The sequence below is a fragment of the Microtus oregoni genome, unplaced genomic scaffold, assembly GCF_018167655.1.
Source record: "Microtus oregoni isolate MIOR12 unplaced genomic scaffold, Mior012 000103F_ref0000194, whole genome shotgun sequence".
NCBI lineage: Eukaryota > Metazoa > Chordata > Mammalia > Rodentia > Cricetidae > Microtus > Microtus oregoni.
Window position 1 is genome coordinate 1,797,898 of NW_024544717.1, and position 15,548 is coordinate 1,813,445.

The following is a 15,548-nucleotide window of genomic DNA, read 5'->3' on the forward strand; positions in this document are numbered from 1 at the left end:
TATCCTCCCTTCCAACAAAATACTTTAGGGGACAAAGAGGATACAGTGATGACTTCTGCCATCCGACGTTAACCAACTATGCATTTATGAATTGATTAGAACCAGACAGCAGTCCACACTTTTGGCAAATGGCGCTATTTCAAGAATGGTGCCTTAAGCTGCATAGTTTAAAGGAGTAATTCGGGGCACCCTTCTCCAGGGAGCCCAGGGGAGTTGCTGTCAGGGGAGTTGGTGCACATGATGGGCCCATGGTACCTTAGAGCAACTCCCCATATTTAAGAGGTGACATACATGAGTTACTGTTAAACTCTCCCAGGTTCCTAGGGCTAAACAGCAAGATTTGGCACTAGGCAGACCTCCTCTAGGCACAAAAGCACCTACCTGTGGGAGACCACTTTTGGCACAGACCCCAGGTAGCTACGGAGTTAAGGAAGCCCTCACCTCAGGTCACACACCAGAGTATCTGTGACTGTGCATACTCACTTGGCTGCCCCGCCACTGCCCTCATCATTGTCTGATGATGATGATGTAGAAGAGCCAGGAAAGTAGGCCGAATCCACGTGATTGGGGCTGCCACTCTGGGCTGGGTTGATGGGCGAGGAGCGCTCATATAGCGGTGTGTGCTTCCCCTCATGAGGAATGTTGGTGTAGCTGTTCTGCTCTGTCAGGTTCTTCCCGCTAGTATCCAGGGCAAGGGCAGGCTCAGGGAGGCTGTATGGGTATGGACCCTGGCCTGGGCCGCCCCCTGGGCTGGGCACCTGTGGGACCTGAGGTGCAGAACACAAGTCAGTGCAAAGGGCTAGAAGGACCTGAGGCAAGCCTGAATTGGTTGTGTCCTCTTCAGTCATTTTTTAATTTGACAAATAGGCATCTATTTTATATATCAACCTAAGAATTTAAGGACGTTCGTATCCAAGGCCCATAGCTCTACTTGACTCAGGGGTACCTTACCGCGGGCTTTGCTTGCAGAGGAGTCTGTGGAATGTTGAGCATCTGAGGGGGAACATATGGTGGCACCATCCCAGGCATTCCAAATGGATTTGGTCTGGCTGTTTTGTCAAATGGGAAGAAAATAATAAGACAACTGATAAGATAATGACATATCTCCAAGACATCCCTGGGGTCAGCCCAGAGCCCATGTGCCCTGCCCGCTTTAAATGCCCCGCTTCCTAGAAACTTGTAAAACTCAGATTTATCATGTGGCTTCACAAGCCATGACTTCCTCATCTTGCTTTAAAAGTGGAAACAAACCAAGTTCAGAGTTCCCAAAATCAGTTTTCTCTTAAGATCAGAGGGCTTCCTAGCCTCTGCTCTGAACATCACTGGGCAGGGGGAGCACACGTGACCACCACCTCTTACCCAGTTTCCAAACAAGAAACCTACCCCACTCCCAGAGTTCCTCATTCTCCCTGCCTAAAAGCAAAGCTCCAATACTAAACTGTAGGGGTAATTCAGGGTCAGACTAGGACTACAAATGCAATACTAGCTTTACTGCTCCCATCTTGCAGGCACAGGGTCTCCTGAGAGTCATGGTGCAGCTCACAAACACTACAAGAAAAGCAGAGACCTCTGTATACTTTCTCTTGTTCCATGAGGATCCAGAACCCTCACAAGCTGCCATCTATCTCTCTAGCATTCTCTCTCCAAGAGCCTGCAACTCTCAGCTCTGAATTGCCACAACAGGTCTTTGATCTTACTAACTAGAAATCCTGGCACAGCTTCCCCCTTTGTACTGAACAAAGAGAATGCACTACAAACAGCTAAGAAGAGTCAGTCAGCATGTGTGCTTAAAGGGCACATTTACACATGCAGACCCACCAAACGTGCATGCACCTGCATATAAGCAACAAGTCTACCAGTTCTTCTCCAAGTGTCAGGTAAAAATCACCACACCTGTTAAAGATGTTCTATGGTAATTCAGAATCACAGCTAAAAGTAGGAACAATAAAATGCTACCAAGTCGAGCAATGCTGAAACACTGTCACTGGAATCACTGTAGAAAGCCTGTTTAATTTCTGGTAGCTGACCTTTTCTATTTAACTTTTCATTTTTATTGGGGGGGGGGTGTTTGGAGACAGGGATTCTCTGTGTAGCTTTGGCTGTCTTAGAATTAGCTCTGTAGACCAGGTTGGCCCCAAACTCACAGAGATCCACCTGCCTTTGCCTCCCAAGTGCTGGAATTAAAGACATGCACCAACATTGCCCCCGGCTACCTAACTTCTGACTTCCAGCCTACAGTCACCACCTTTAGGTGGAGATGAGCACTGTGCTGTGCTCCTTTTATCTGGAACAACTAACACCTCCTCAAAAAGCACAAACAAATAAAACAATATAACATAAAACCAAAGATTCTCCTTAAATTGTATTTCTATTATTTTTATTTGTGTGTACACAATGTGTTTCCGTCATATGAGCGCAGGAACCTGTGGAGGCCAGAAGAAGATCATCACTGGATCCCCTGAAACTGCCTCACACAGGTGCTGGGAATCTAACTCAAGTCCTCTGCTGAGACATCTCTCAGCGCCACCAAACCAAACATTGTAGACAATGGCTTCAAACATACCCCGCGTCTTCACAGAGCAAGCTACTGCTCTCTCATATGTCAGGTTCTGTGGTGACTGAATGAATTCGTCTGCATTTTCCTAAAATATCTGATCACTCAGGACCTGTCTCAGGGGCCCACGGCTTCCCTCTAAATTGGTTCTTCTTTTCCACGCCAGTGCAGCAGCTGAAGAAAACCATGGTCCCCTTCTCGACGACAAGAGTGTCTCAGAAGGACATAGGGCCCAGTGTAGAGGCAATCCTGCGCCTTCCTATTTCCTTCTGTCCACCACATACTAGAGGCAGGCTTTTGTTAGCAAAGTATGCACAACAAAGGAGAAAAAGAATGCAGGAAGAATGTTTACTGAATGTAGAGTATTTTTATAACTTAAAACAGTGTTAAGTATGACAGACTTCTTCAGGAATGCACAGGAAGCAGCACACACACCCTCTGAGGTGTGTTCACTGACTTTTCTCCCAGAGACCCCAAACACAGGACCATGACCCACCCCCAGTGACTCACAATGCCCACAGAGCTGCCTAGCTTTTGCTCTATATTAAACTGAGATACTTGCTTAAAGGAATGGTGTTAAACTAAGACCACTTCCAGATAATGGCAGACATTACAGTCCAGTCCCTACTCCCAGCCCAACTTAAAAGAGGCTAGTCTGTTAACTCAGAGAAGCTACATTAAACAAAATACAAAATAGTAGCAGTAAACTTTTAAATGTTCTGGAACTAGGAGACGGCTCAGTGGATAAGAGTGCTTACTCTGCAAACAATAAGACCTGGATTCAAATCCCCAGCACCCACATGCCTGTAACCTCAAGATCAGGCAGCACAGGTCGGCTAGACAGCCTAATGGAAAAGGCAAGCTTCCAGTTCAATGAGAAGTCTTGTCCCCAGGCAATAAGGTAGAGAGCAAAAGAGGAAGACAACCTATATATCTTACTTTTTTAGGGATGTTAAAAATGGAGCTTTGGAATTTTTTATTCAAAGAACAAAACAATATAACTCCTGTTGTTGACATTAGCTTTCAATGATTATTTTATAATTACTGAACACTCTTTTCAATGGGAACATTTACTGGGTCCTGAAAGTGCTTTAGACTTTATCTGGTCATTGCTCCCTTGTCACAACCCCAAGACCACTGATCTTTTTCATTGTCTGCACATTCTGTCTTTTCCTATGGAAATATGGGAGTATAATCCACACAGTTGGAATCACACGGTATGGAACCTTTAGTGTCACTTCTTTCACTCAGCAATGTGCACCTAAGTTTCCTCTGTGATTGTGCGTGGCTGAATAGTGCTACACTATACTAGTGCTATAGTTATCCACATCACTCTCCTAAGAACATTCTGGTTGCTTTCAAATTTGGACAGGTACAAATTAAGTAGGTATAAGCATGCATGGCAGGTTTCTGTGTGGGCAATATCCACAAATATGACTGCTGGATCATACTGTCAGAATATGTTTTGCTTTATGAAAAGCTGCCAAATTGTCTGATAAAGTGTCCATCCCATTTTACATTCTCACCAGTAACAAAGTTTTTATTATTATTATTATTATTATCATATCTTCATTAATTTTGTGTGAGTGCATGTGTGTGGACACCAGGCACACACATGACACAGCATGTGCATGGAGGTCAGAGGACAGTCTGTGAGAGTCATCTCTCCCTCATTCATACGGGCCACAAGAATTGGATTCAGATGGTCAGGAGTGGCAGGAAGTGCCTTTAACTGCTGAATCATCTCAAGAGCAGCAATAGACATCTTGTTACTTCGCATCCTCAACAGTGTTTGATAGTTTTAACCTTCTGGACAAGAGTGTACTAAGAGCTCATTTATTTTTCCTAACTGGTGGCTTGAATGAGAATGGCCTCCATAGACTCATAGATTTGAATACATAGTCTCCAGTTGGTAGAACTATTTGAGAAGGATTAGGTATGACCTTGTTGGAGGTATATCACTGGGGCCAAGCTTTGAGGTTTCAAAGGCCTGTGCCATTCCCCAGTAGCGCCATTCCCCAGTAGTGCTCTCTGCTGTGGCTCTGGGGTTAACTCTCAGCCCAGTCTGTGTGTTGCCATACTCCCCGCCATGATGGTCATGACCTTACCCTCTGAAACTGTAAGCCCCAATGAACTTTTTCTTTTCTAAGTTGCCTTGGCCCTGGTGGCTAAGATAGTAAGGAGGGATCGGTGTCACCGTGCCGACACTAGTCTGCGCTCACGTCACTAGCAGGACTTTAGTACTTGTGTCATCTGCCACTTTAAACCACAAATTCTGAAAACTCAGTTTAAATCTTTTTCATGCTTGTGTTCAGAGTGGTGATTCATGACAAGCTGTAGCTATCAGTGTGCTGGGACACAAATCACATCATCCCTAGTATGTGTATGCTGACACACAGCACAGTACATGTGTGGAGGTTGGCAGACAACTTGCAACAGGGGAATCATACTCAAGAGGACAGGCATGTCAGCAGGTGCCTTACTGAGCCATCTCAATATCCCCTGTACTTACTTTTAAAAATCTAAGAGAAGGCATAAAGACATTATCTGAACACATACTTTTTTTAATCCTTCAACAATACCCCATGAATCTAGCTCACTGGTAGAATGTTTGGATACTGATGTCTCTCTAGGCCCCCAGCATAGGAGTATTGAAACTCTAGTGACCTTTATCAGGTCAGGTCTAGAGAAAGGTCCTTCATAAGGTGAGTGTGCTGTCCTTTGAGTGGATTGATACAGAAAATGAAACGGAATTCTGAGTCAATTCTATCCGTAAAACACTTAAGTATCATTTGAAATATGATATTTCAATAAGAAAATATGAATGCACTTCACAGACATTATAACTTAATTTAAAATTCACCTTGTTTACATAAAATGCCTTCAACATGGTTACCAGTCTTGATCAATGCAATGTCATATGTACAATCAGTCACCCCTCGGTATCCCCAAAGTATTCCAAGGGTATTCTGGTAACTCCATTATCCCAGTGGATACCAAAATCCATGGGTGTCCAAGTACCTTCTATGTATGGTATATTTGCAAAGAACCTGTACACAGACAATCCATACACAGAACCTGTGTGTACCCTCATATGTACTTCACATAAAAAGACTTAAGAACAACAATGACTAACTGCAAGGTAAATGCTCTGTTGCTATATTGCATTATTTGGGGGAGAAATGATAGGGGAAGATCAGTATGTTTCACACAGTTTCCTTTCCTTCACAAACATTCTAGGAACTTAGATATGGAAGGCTCACACTACCTTTCTCCTTTCTTCCTGTCCTTAATACACTAAGGCACCGTGCTGCTCACATAATCTCAGGTAACTGCATAGACAGTAGCTGCTGCTTACTATCCCATGGGCTACGGTCAGGAAAGCTGTTTCTAAAAGGTTCCTGTGATAGACAGTTGGTCCTTAGTTTGGTGGTACTGAGGGTGATGGATGGAACCCTCAAGAGCTGGAGCACAGCGGGAACTCCTAAAGACCCTTGGATGGGCTTTGTGGAGCCCAGTCTGTCTCTCACTTCCAGTCTCACAGTATGCTCTCTTGTTACAGTAGAGTTACCATTGTGGCTCATCAGAGCTGAGCTGATTCCAGTGCCATGGCCCAAGTTTCCAGAAGTCTCAACTAAATAAACATTTTAAACATTATTTTATTTGCTTATTTTCTGTACACATGTGATACAATATGCATGTGGAGGTCTAAGAACAAGTTATGGGTATTGATTCTTTCCTTCTATCATGTGAGATATGGGGATGGAATTCAGGTTTGGCAACAGGGATACCCTTTACCTGTGATCCACCCTGCCAGCCCAGTCTCAGATATTTGGTTATAGGAGTAAAAACCAAAGTAATAGAGAGAGGAGCCAAATGTTGGTACTCGATGCCTATCCTCCTCCCTTAGCAGTCAGGCTTCCTGACCATTCATTCCAGCACTCCATCACTGAGTCAATCATTTGGTGTCCTTAAGGCCATTCTGCCTATAACAAACACTTCACATACACTTTCTCTTTCGTGTTCATGCAGTGAAGCCACTACAACACAACACAAAGCCCAAAGCCAGCAAGTGGCTGTATTAGATGGACCCAGACACACAGGCTAGTCTTGATTTCATGCTCTCTATCACCCCAATTACAAAACATCTCCTGTGTGCAAAGTATACAGCAGATATACCCTAACTGACAGAACAATGTATACCGTCTCATTCTATAAACTGTGCTCCTTTTCCAAGAATAAAGCCAAAAGACAATACATTACTTCATTCCCTTGACTGAAAATCTTAGTGGCTTAATTCACTCAGTCAAGTGTTTATCCACAGAGGATGCAGAATAGGCCCTGATTCCCCTGGTTCCTGCTCTCTGCAGGTGGAAGAAGATGTGAGGCAGGGCCCAGCAAGCACTGAAGACAGTGTGTGAGGACTGTAGCAACTGACAGAAAATGCTGAGTGCCCCCAGAGAACAGACACTCACATTTGAGTCTCATACACCAGTTGTCCCAAATCCAAGGCAGTCAGGGAGAGGAACACCAGACCTAGTAGTTGGTGCAAAGGCCACCACCAGAAGCTGGCTTCGTCCACGCGAGACAGAAAAGTTATTGTGCCATGGGCCTGAGGGGCAAGCTGTCAGCAGGCGGGGTTACTGTGTCATAGGCCTGGGAGCAGGCTGTGCAGGGTCAGGTGTAAGCAGAGCAAAGAGATGGGAGTCAGGCCAGGTGTGATGGGAAGCCAGTGCAGGGGTTTAAGAGTAGTATCGTTCATGTTCTGAAACATTACTCTGACTGCTCTGAGAAAAATGAACTGTACAGTATAGAACTGAGTGAACAGAATACCAAGAAAGAGGTGGGGTGAACAGATGGCCAGGCACCCCTAGTCCTTCAACCCCACCTCCCATTTGTCATGCCAAGGCCAGCATCTCTGGTCCAGGTTTCCAATGCCTGACAAACACTCTGACAGAGCACCATGCATGAATCCACAAACAGTTCTTAGGTTCTGGGTAACGGTGCTTTCCACACAAACCAGATAACTTAAGTTAGTGCCCCAGAGCTCTCTCAGTAAGAGAATTGTCTCTTGAACTGTGGCCCACCCCCATACATGCACAACAAACAAACATAAAAACTTTTTAAAAGTATAATTCCCACATATATCTAATGAACATTCCTATTTTGCTAACGGTTGGCATAAAAAACAACATCAACAGGCTGGGGTGCCACTTCTTAAGACTCTTCTTATCTCTGCTGAACCTACCCTGCTGCAAGGGGAGAAAATGGCTATGGGGCGGGGGAGGGGGAGAAGAAAGAAGAGAAGAAAGCAGAAGAGGAGCTACTGTCAATCTACTGCACTATCTGTGTCCTCAGGAGACTTCCCTGCGGTGACCTGCAGCTGTCTCCATAGCCCCGAATTTTCTCTTAGGAGCTGATACAGTCCCTCTTAGGAACTACTAACAAAGTGGGCCACACCTGTGTAAGGGAAGAAAGTAGTACTTTCAAAGAACAAAGTTGCTATACGTGGTGGTGTGTATCTTTAATTGAGCACATAGGGGCTGAGGCAGGTGGATTTCTCTGTGTTCAAGGCCAGCTTGGTCTTCATACAGAGACCTTGTCTCAAAAAAATAAATAAGTAAACATATGAAATTTGCTGGGGAATAATTAAATCTCAGAATTTCTACAGTTAATGGCAATCACACGGGGGCTTTGTTTACTTACCTAAGTAATGTGGAGGGTGAAATGGCATAGGCTTGCTAGTTGCTGAGTAATATCCAACTGCTCTCTTAAATCGAATGACTTTGTCGTCTGTTCTAGACTAAAATAGATGTAGGAAAGCCTTAGTTATACCACTGGTCATAATTTTATCATAATTCAGCACATAAACAATTTATAACCTTTCAGGTTAGATAAGAACAGAGAATGACATGAAAACCTTAGATCAAACACAATAAATTATTACCAAAAAATTAATGTAAATTTAAAGCAATGTGGTCAGAAAATAGATTTCTCAGCTGGCATCAGGGATGGGCACTGGTTTCTCTGACCAGCTCTGTTTGGTCTCTGACCTTCCAAGGGTTTTTGACCTTCTCTCCACCCCCCAGGACCTCCTAGTTCACAGCAGGTGGGATGGGCGGCTTAGACAGGGAGGCTAACAAGAGCCTGGCTTAGGCTCTTCAGGAAGAGCCTGGGTATCTCAACCCTCATCTGCTCTACTGAGCAGACTTGTCTACATTCTTTACTTCCCAAACAGAAAGTCTAACCTGCAATCTATAACACCATATGACCAACATGCACTTTATCTTTTGAAAACTTTGGCATGAGCCAGGCATGGTGATGCATGACTTCAGTCCCAGCGCTCAGGAGGCTGAAGTAATAAGGGCGGCAGGGCTGCATTCCCAGCACCCCAGCCGCCTGCTCGGCTAGCTTATGCCCGAAATAATTACACGGAAACTGTATTCATTTAATCACTGCTTGGCCCATTCTCTTCTAGGCTAATTCTCACATATTAATTTAGCCCATTTCTAATCATCTGTGTGTAGCACCCCAAGGTGCGCTTACCGGGGAGATTCTAGCCTAGTCCATCCTGGGTAAGAGCTTCATCCTGGGAGCGGGGCATGGCGTCTCTCTCAGGCATCTGCTCCCGAGAGGAGAGCTGTGTAGTCTCTGACCTCACTTCCTGTTCCTCCCAGCGTTCTGTTCTGTTTACTCCTCCCACCTATCTTCTAACCAATAAAATGGGCCAGGGCAGTTCCTTTATTAGCCAATGACCTTCCTCCATCAGGAGGCAGAGGCAGGTAGAGAGGGGGAGAGGGAGAAGGAGGGGGAGAGGGAAAGGGAGAGGGAGAGAGAAAAACGAAAAGGGAAAAGAAAAAAATAAACCAACAAAAAAAACCCTTTGGCACATGCGTCTTATGAACACAGAGTACCACAGACTCTGGCATTACCTACACTAACTCCCCACCTGTTCACCTAACAAGCAAGGTGAAGTGGCTCAAATCACCCAGCTGATGGAAGACATACTGGCTAACCTAATCCTCCAGTCCTACAGCTTCATATCCCAAGCACATGCTTCCAGCCTACAATCCTGGGTACAACCCATGCAAAGCCCAAACCTTTTCCAGTTCGTGTTGTTACCTGAGAATGCTGGAAAACATCTTTAGCTATGGCATCCAGGTCAGAGGTGTCGTGAATGTTGCGGACATAGTCGGCTACAGCTTTGATCACTACATCACAAGGTGGCAAGACCAGCTGATGGGCTCGGACCTGGGAGGACAAATGCACATGTTAGCAGTAGGCACGAGCCTCAGAAATGGGTAAGTCTGCATGTAGGGCCCAGACATTCCAAAAGTATGCCTACTGGGCCTACTAGGACCTGCCTACCTCCCACCCGTGAGACCCTGGCCTGGACTTCTATCTCTAAGAATGGATAGCTCTACAGCCAGCTCTTTCTTTCAGATGAAAAAACACAATTCACCTGCTCAAACCCTGTGATGCTGAAAGAGCATGGCTGGGCTTTCATCATTCAGTGTTCTGAGAACAGGACCTACATCTCACAAACTGAGCAGGGTCATTAGAAGCCGTTAGCTTCCTTTCTGTATCAACAGGTTAGGCAGCGTGGTGTGATCTTTGAACCTGTACTCAAGGCTCCCCGAAACTTGAAGGATAAACTCAGTTACCAAGTGCCTACACCCACCAAGTTTATCTATGAGCTTGACAAGAATACCACCTCCCACTGAAGGGCACATTTGAAAAGAGAGAAATAGAAGCCGTGTGGTGGTGGCACTCGGGAGGCAGAGGTAGGCAGATCTTTGTGAGTTCAAGGCCAGCCTGGTTTACAAGAGCTAGTTCCAGGACAGACTCCAAAGCTACAGAGAAACCCTGTCTCAAAAAAAAAAAAAAAAAAAGGAGAAGAAGAAGAAAAGAGAAAAAAAGGAAAATATAGTCTAATATCCAATAATGAGAGTGGGGCACTCTCATTATCCAAGAACAGCTGCTACCAGAAGGCAAATTAGTAAATTAGAAGAAAAGCAAAACCACCCAAGAAGAACAATGACTCTCACTACTGTCACCAGCCCGCTATCCAGAACCCGCACATACACTGTTGTGTCAAAAAAAGGTTGCGAACTGGCTCACCTTAAAAGAAAAAAAAAATACTGTCTTGGATTGTGGATGGGCAAGGAGTAATGATAGGGTCCTATATGCAAGAGAACAGTGTCTATGAGGCGGCGTGAGAAAGACAGGACCTGCCATTGCTGGTTTTGATGACAGAGAAGGGAGCCAAAAGCCAAGGAATGTGAGCAGTTGCTGAAGTTAGAAAAGTTCAGAGAGAATTCTCTCTGGAGACTGCAGATAAACACAGGCCTGTTATACCTTGATTTCAGCCTAGCAAAATCCATTTGGACTTCTAGTCTCTCTAACACTGAGATAATGTTTGTGTTTTTTAAAATTAGATGTATGTATGGGGAGGGGGATTATTTAAGAAAACTTTAACCTTAATAAATAAAATGGAAATACATCCATTTACACTTTAAGATTACTACGCAAATTTCCAGATGACCAAAGCTACATTAAATTTCCCTTTAAAAAAAAAAAAAAGGTAAAAGGTATTGTGTTTTTCCCCCTAGACCAAGTGGAATTTTCCATGTGGATCACTGTTTACACCCTAAGAGCAGCACTCTCCGTTCAGTTCGTAGACCCTGGTTCAGGGAAAATAATAGTCATTGAGGGGGTTACTGATGCTGACCATCAGCACACTCCTAGAAGCCTAACAGCCCTCAGTGCATGGCAAAAGACTACTGCCACTCATGCTCCCAGTAAACAAGCAAAAGAGCAAAAGTGCTTTGAACCACTCTAGATGGAAGGAGCATGCTCTGTGTCACATGGGTGCTTCAACAACCCCAGGACAAGGCAAGTGAGATCACCAGAGCAGCCAAGGAGGTGAGGCCAAGACAGAAATCCTGGGCTAACCCACACCACTTTACTCCCAAGTTCCTGCTAACAAACACTTAAGGCACCTTGCTCACAGTGAGTGCCCCGCCAGCAAGGGCACCATGTGGGTTGGGGGATTGGGGAGAATATCCTCATGTTCTGGCTTCAAATTATAATCCAAAGGTTCAACCCTACAGGTGTTTGTGACTAGCTGGCCACTCAAATACCAGACACAGCACTAATCTCCCCATGCTCACACAGTATCTGAAACACTGGTTATTTCAGGTGGCTTTATACACTGAAGTACAATAACTCAAGATGGCAAGAACAGAAGTCACTGGATATAAAACGGCTTCCTGATTGCCTCTTTCAAGAGCAAAGGCTGACCTCAAATTCACAGAAATCTACCTGCCTCTGCCTCCAAAGTGCTGGTTGGGATTAAAGGTGTGCAACACCACCACCTGGCTACTTTCCCCTAATGCATATGGATATGCATTGGTTGTAAAGATGACCCTCACTTCACTTCTGATGAAAATACCTGGCCATACATATGTGCTATTTCTGAATTGTTTCCTTCCATTGATTTTTATGGTCATCCTGACTGACAGTGGTAGCTTTAGTCTTAAAATTTGACAGGGTTAAATCATCCTACTTTGTTCTTCATATTGAAAATTGTATTTGGGGCTGGGGAAATAGCTCAGTGGTACAGGACTTGTCTACATGCTCGAGGTCCTGGACTTAGATTCCAACACAATAGAAAAAAGGGTGAGGAGAACGGTTGCTATTTTCAGTCCTTTAAAGTTCCATATGCATTCTTAAATCAATGTGTACTAAAATTCTTGCTGCAATCGTGATTAAAAAGGACATTCTGACAATGGGCTCACAGACCCTTTCTTTAATTTAGACCATGTCTCCAAAATGACATCCACCTGTTCTCTGAGAGCAGCACCATTATACCCTCCAGAGATAGAGCATGGGAGGAAGGTAAGATGGATGACGTGGGAGTAGTGGGTGCATCATGCTTCACCAGGAGCTCCCTGGGTGTTCTTGTTTCAGTACTGGAGGTAAAAGTGACAGTAGTAGAAATAATTATTTAGAATTAAGTCATTAAGTGGAAACTTCTAGAAGACAAAATCTGGCTCCTGGCTCTAGAGACAGGAGGTTGCAGTAGAATACAAGAGGACCAAGGGTGTAACCTAGATGTCTGCACTAAACTAAGGTACACTGAGGACCAAGGGCTGTAGGGGGTGGGAATAGGGCAAATGACAAAATGTAACCAAGTTAGTGATGTGCAAATTAACAGGACACCACTGGGAAGGAGAAAAAGGCAGCAATAGACTGTAATCCCAGCTTTCGAGAGGAAGGAATAGAGGCTAGAAGATGGAAAATTGGAAGCTAACTTGGCTCATTCTGTTTCAAAAATCAAAAACAAAAAATACTTGCAAATCATATATACAGCAGAAGAATTACATCTGATTATATTAAAATCTGTTTTAACTTGATGAAGATAAATAACTCAATTTAAAAATAGGCAAAGGATCCAAGCAGACTTCAACCAAAGGAGACAGGGAAATGGCCAATGAGCCCAGGAAAAGATGCGCACCACCATTAGTCATTAGAGAAAATCAACTTGAAAGTAAAATGAAGACCTCATTAACCACCGTGATGACTAAGTACAAGAACAGGCAGTAACCTGGACGTTAAGGACATGCAGAAATCTAACCCTCCACAAGTTGCTGGGAGAACAGAAAGTGTACAGCCACTGCACAGCATGAAATGGTGTGATGAACTCTCAAAGCACCAAGCACAGAATGAGCACATAGCCTAAACACTAAGGAAAAATGAAATGTATAAAAAAGTGTGCCAATGTCTTCATAATAGAATTTATTTAATTTTTTTAATCTTTTGTTTTTGGTTTTTTGTTGTTTTTAATTTTTGAGACAGGGTTTCTCTGTGTAGCTCTGGCTGTCCTAGAACTTACTCTGTAGACCAGGCTGGCCTCAAACTCACAGAGATCTGCCTGCGTCTGCCCCCCAAGTGTTAGCATTAAAGGTGTGTGCCACCAATGGCTTACAACAGAATTCACCAGAAAACATAAACAACCTAAAAGTCAATAGTCTGACAAGCAAACAAAAGGTGGCATAATCATACATGGGGTGTCATCCAGCCCCAGGACAGAATGTGGTGCTGAGACATGCCACAGTTGCAGCAGACCTGAAAGCATTATGTCAAGAGAAAGGAAACCAAACAGAAAAATGGTCTACAGAGCAAGTTCCAGAACAGGCTCCAAAGCTACATAGAGAAACCCTGTCTCAAACAAACAAATAACAACAACAAAAAAAAGCAGAGACTACATTTCATGCTAAATCTAGGTTCTCAGAGTTCATATTAACCACTGAGAACATACAGTTAGGCCAGCAGCGGTGGCTGATGCCTGTAATCACAGCACCTAGATAGAGGGCAGAGACAGAAGGATTGTGATGAGTTCCAGGCCAGTCAGGACTATACAGCAAGACCCAGTCTAACTTTTCTCTACTATTTAAAGTCTGGAGAGTAAAAATGGAAAAAGAAATAGGAAAACCATAAAGATCAACCAATAAGAGCAGAATGTCCAGCCAAAACACCTCAAGTTAGGTGCCTCCATTTTTTTCTTCTATAATCAGGCAATGTTTTGCTTTTGTTGGTTTTTTAAGAAGGCAGAATATTTAGTTTACTTACTTTCAGTCCCTATCATTTTCTCCACAGTCCAGAAGGTGCTCACATTTCAGGTATTCTTTCTTTGCTCTTACTGAGCTAGAGACTGACTTAACATAAAGGATGCATTGTGCTAACTTCAGCTTGACACTAACATAAAGGCAGTAAATTCCTTCCCTAGAAGATACATGGAGACAAAACTGTCCCCTTATGCTAGGACAAAGAGTGAAATGCGTAAATTAAGTCTACTTTTCTATTTAGTGAATTTATTCCCAACTGAATTTTAGAGAACATTCCAGAATAATAAAGCCACTAGTCCACCAACCTAGCTCCAGTGCTCATCTGACACAAAAGCAGCCTCCAAGCACTGAAATTTTGCAGCTCCTCCTGTAAGGAGGCTGGGTCCACACAGCTACTGGCTTACTGGTCTCCTGCTGCCACCTTTCCAAGGACAAGGTATAGCATGGCAGACACGGTTAGTGACACCAACACCAGATCGTTAGCACCCATCTTCAGAGTGACACTCAAAATGCTACAGAGCAAAATCACACACACACACACACACACACACACACACACACACCAGGAGTGGGAGGGGTAATGAACCATTCCGGGATCTCAAGATTCCGGAAAAATCAGCAACAAGAAGAAATTATATATTTTTTAATTAAAGCTAGCAACATTAATAAGACTTTCTAAAAATTAAAATAAAATATCCAGCTGGGAAGCAGTCACACACCTTAAATCCCAGCACTCAGGAGACAGAGGCAGGCAGATCTCCGTGAGTTCGAAGCCAGCCTGGTCTACAAGAGCTAGTTCCAGCACAGCTAGGTCCATTACATAGAGAAATCCTGTCTCGAAAAAAAAAAAACCAAATACCCACTCAAAATTTAAAATTCCTTTAACTGGTAAGGACACAAAAATCATAGAATAATATAAAACCCACAAAACACATTTGGAAAAATCAGTTTTAGTGTGTGCCTGTGGCCAGGGTCCCATGTCAGGCTAATGGCTGCAGCCTCACACACCTCTGCAGAACACTTGCAGGGCTGGGTTGTCCTAACTATCCCTACAGTACAGGGGAAGCAGGATGAGGGTCTCTGCTCCAGAGTAATAGTAGCTCACTCACTTGAAAGCCTGAGGCTAACTTAAGAGAAGACTCTGCCCCACTAAGACCAACCAGTGGGCACAGCCGGATGACCAGCAGAAGCCTCTTTGGCAGGCCAAGGCACAGTGATCTGATGTTATTACTATAAGTACAAAAAAGGTTCTTAACAATTACATAACTAAGACTAAAATATTATATACTAAGAGAATATTCTTCAAGCAGAAGGTTACAGTGAGGATTTCCCTGCTCTTAAAAATAGTGTATTCCAAGTATATC

At 43.9% G+C, this 15,548-nt stretch overlaps 1 protein-coding gene across 1 annotated transcript in view; it reads right to left on the reverse strand.

Annotated features, from left to right (window-relative positions):
• Positions 1–15,548, reverse strand: part of LOC121443230 (constitutive coactivator of PPAR-gamma-like protein 1) — an 86,568-nt gene that overhangs the window by 43,872 nt on the left and 27,148 nt on the right. Inside the window, exons 4-7 of the mRNA XM_041644905.1 lie at positions 9,677–9,805; positions 8,261–8,357; positions 952–1,049; positions 484–767 (exon numbers count right to left, since the gene is read on the reverse strand). Of these exons, the coding sequence (XP_041500839.1) occupies positions 484–767; positions 952–1,049; positions 8,261–8,357; positions 9,677–9,805 (608 nt within the window). The remainder of the gene's footprint in view (positions 1–483; positions 768–951; positions 1,050–8,260; positions 8,358–9,676; positions 9,806–15,548) is intronic.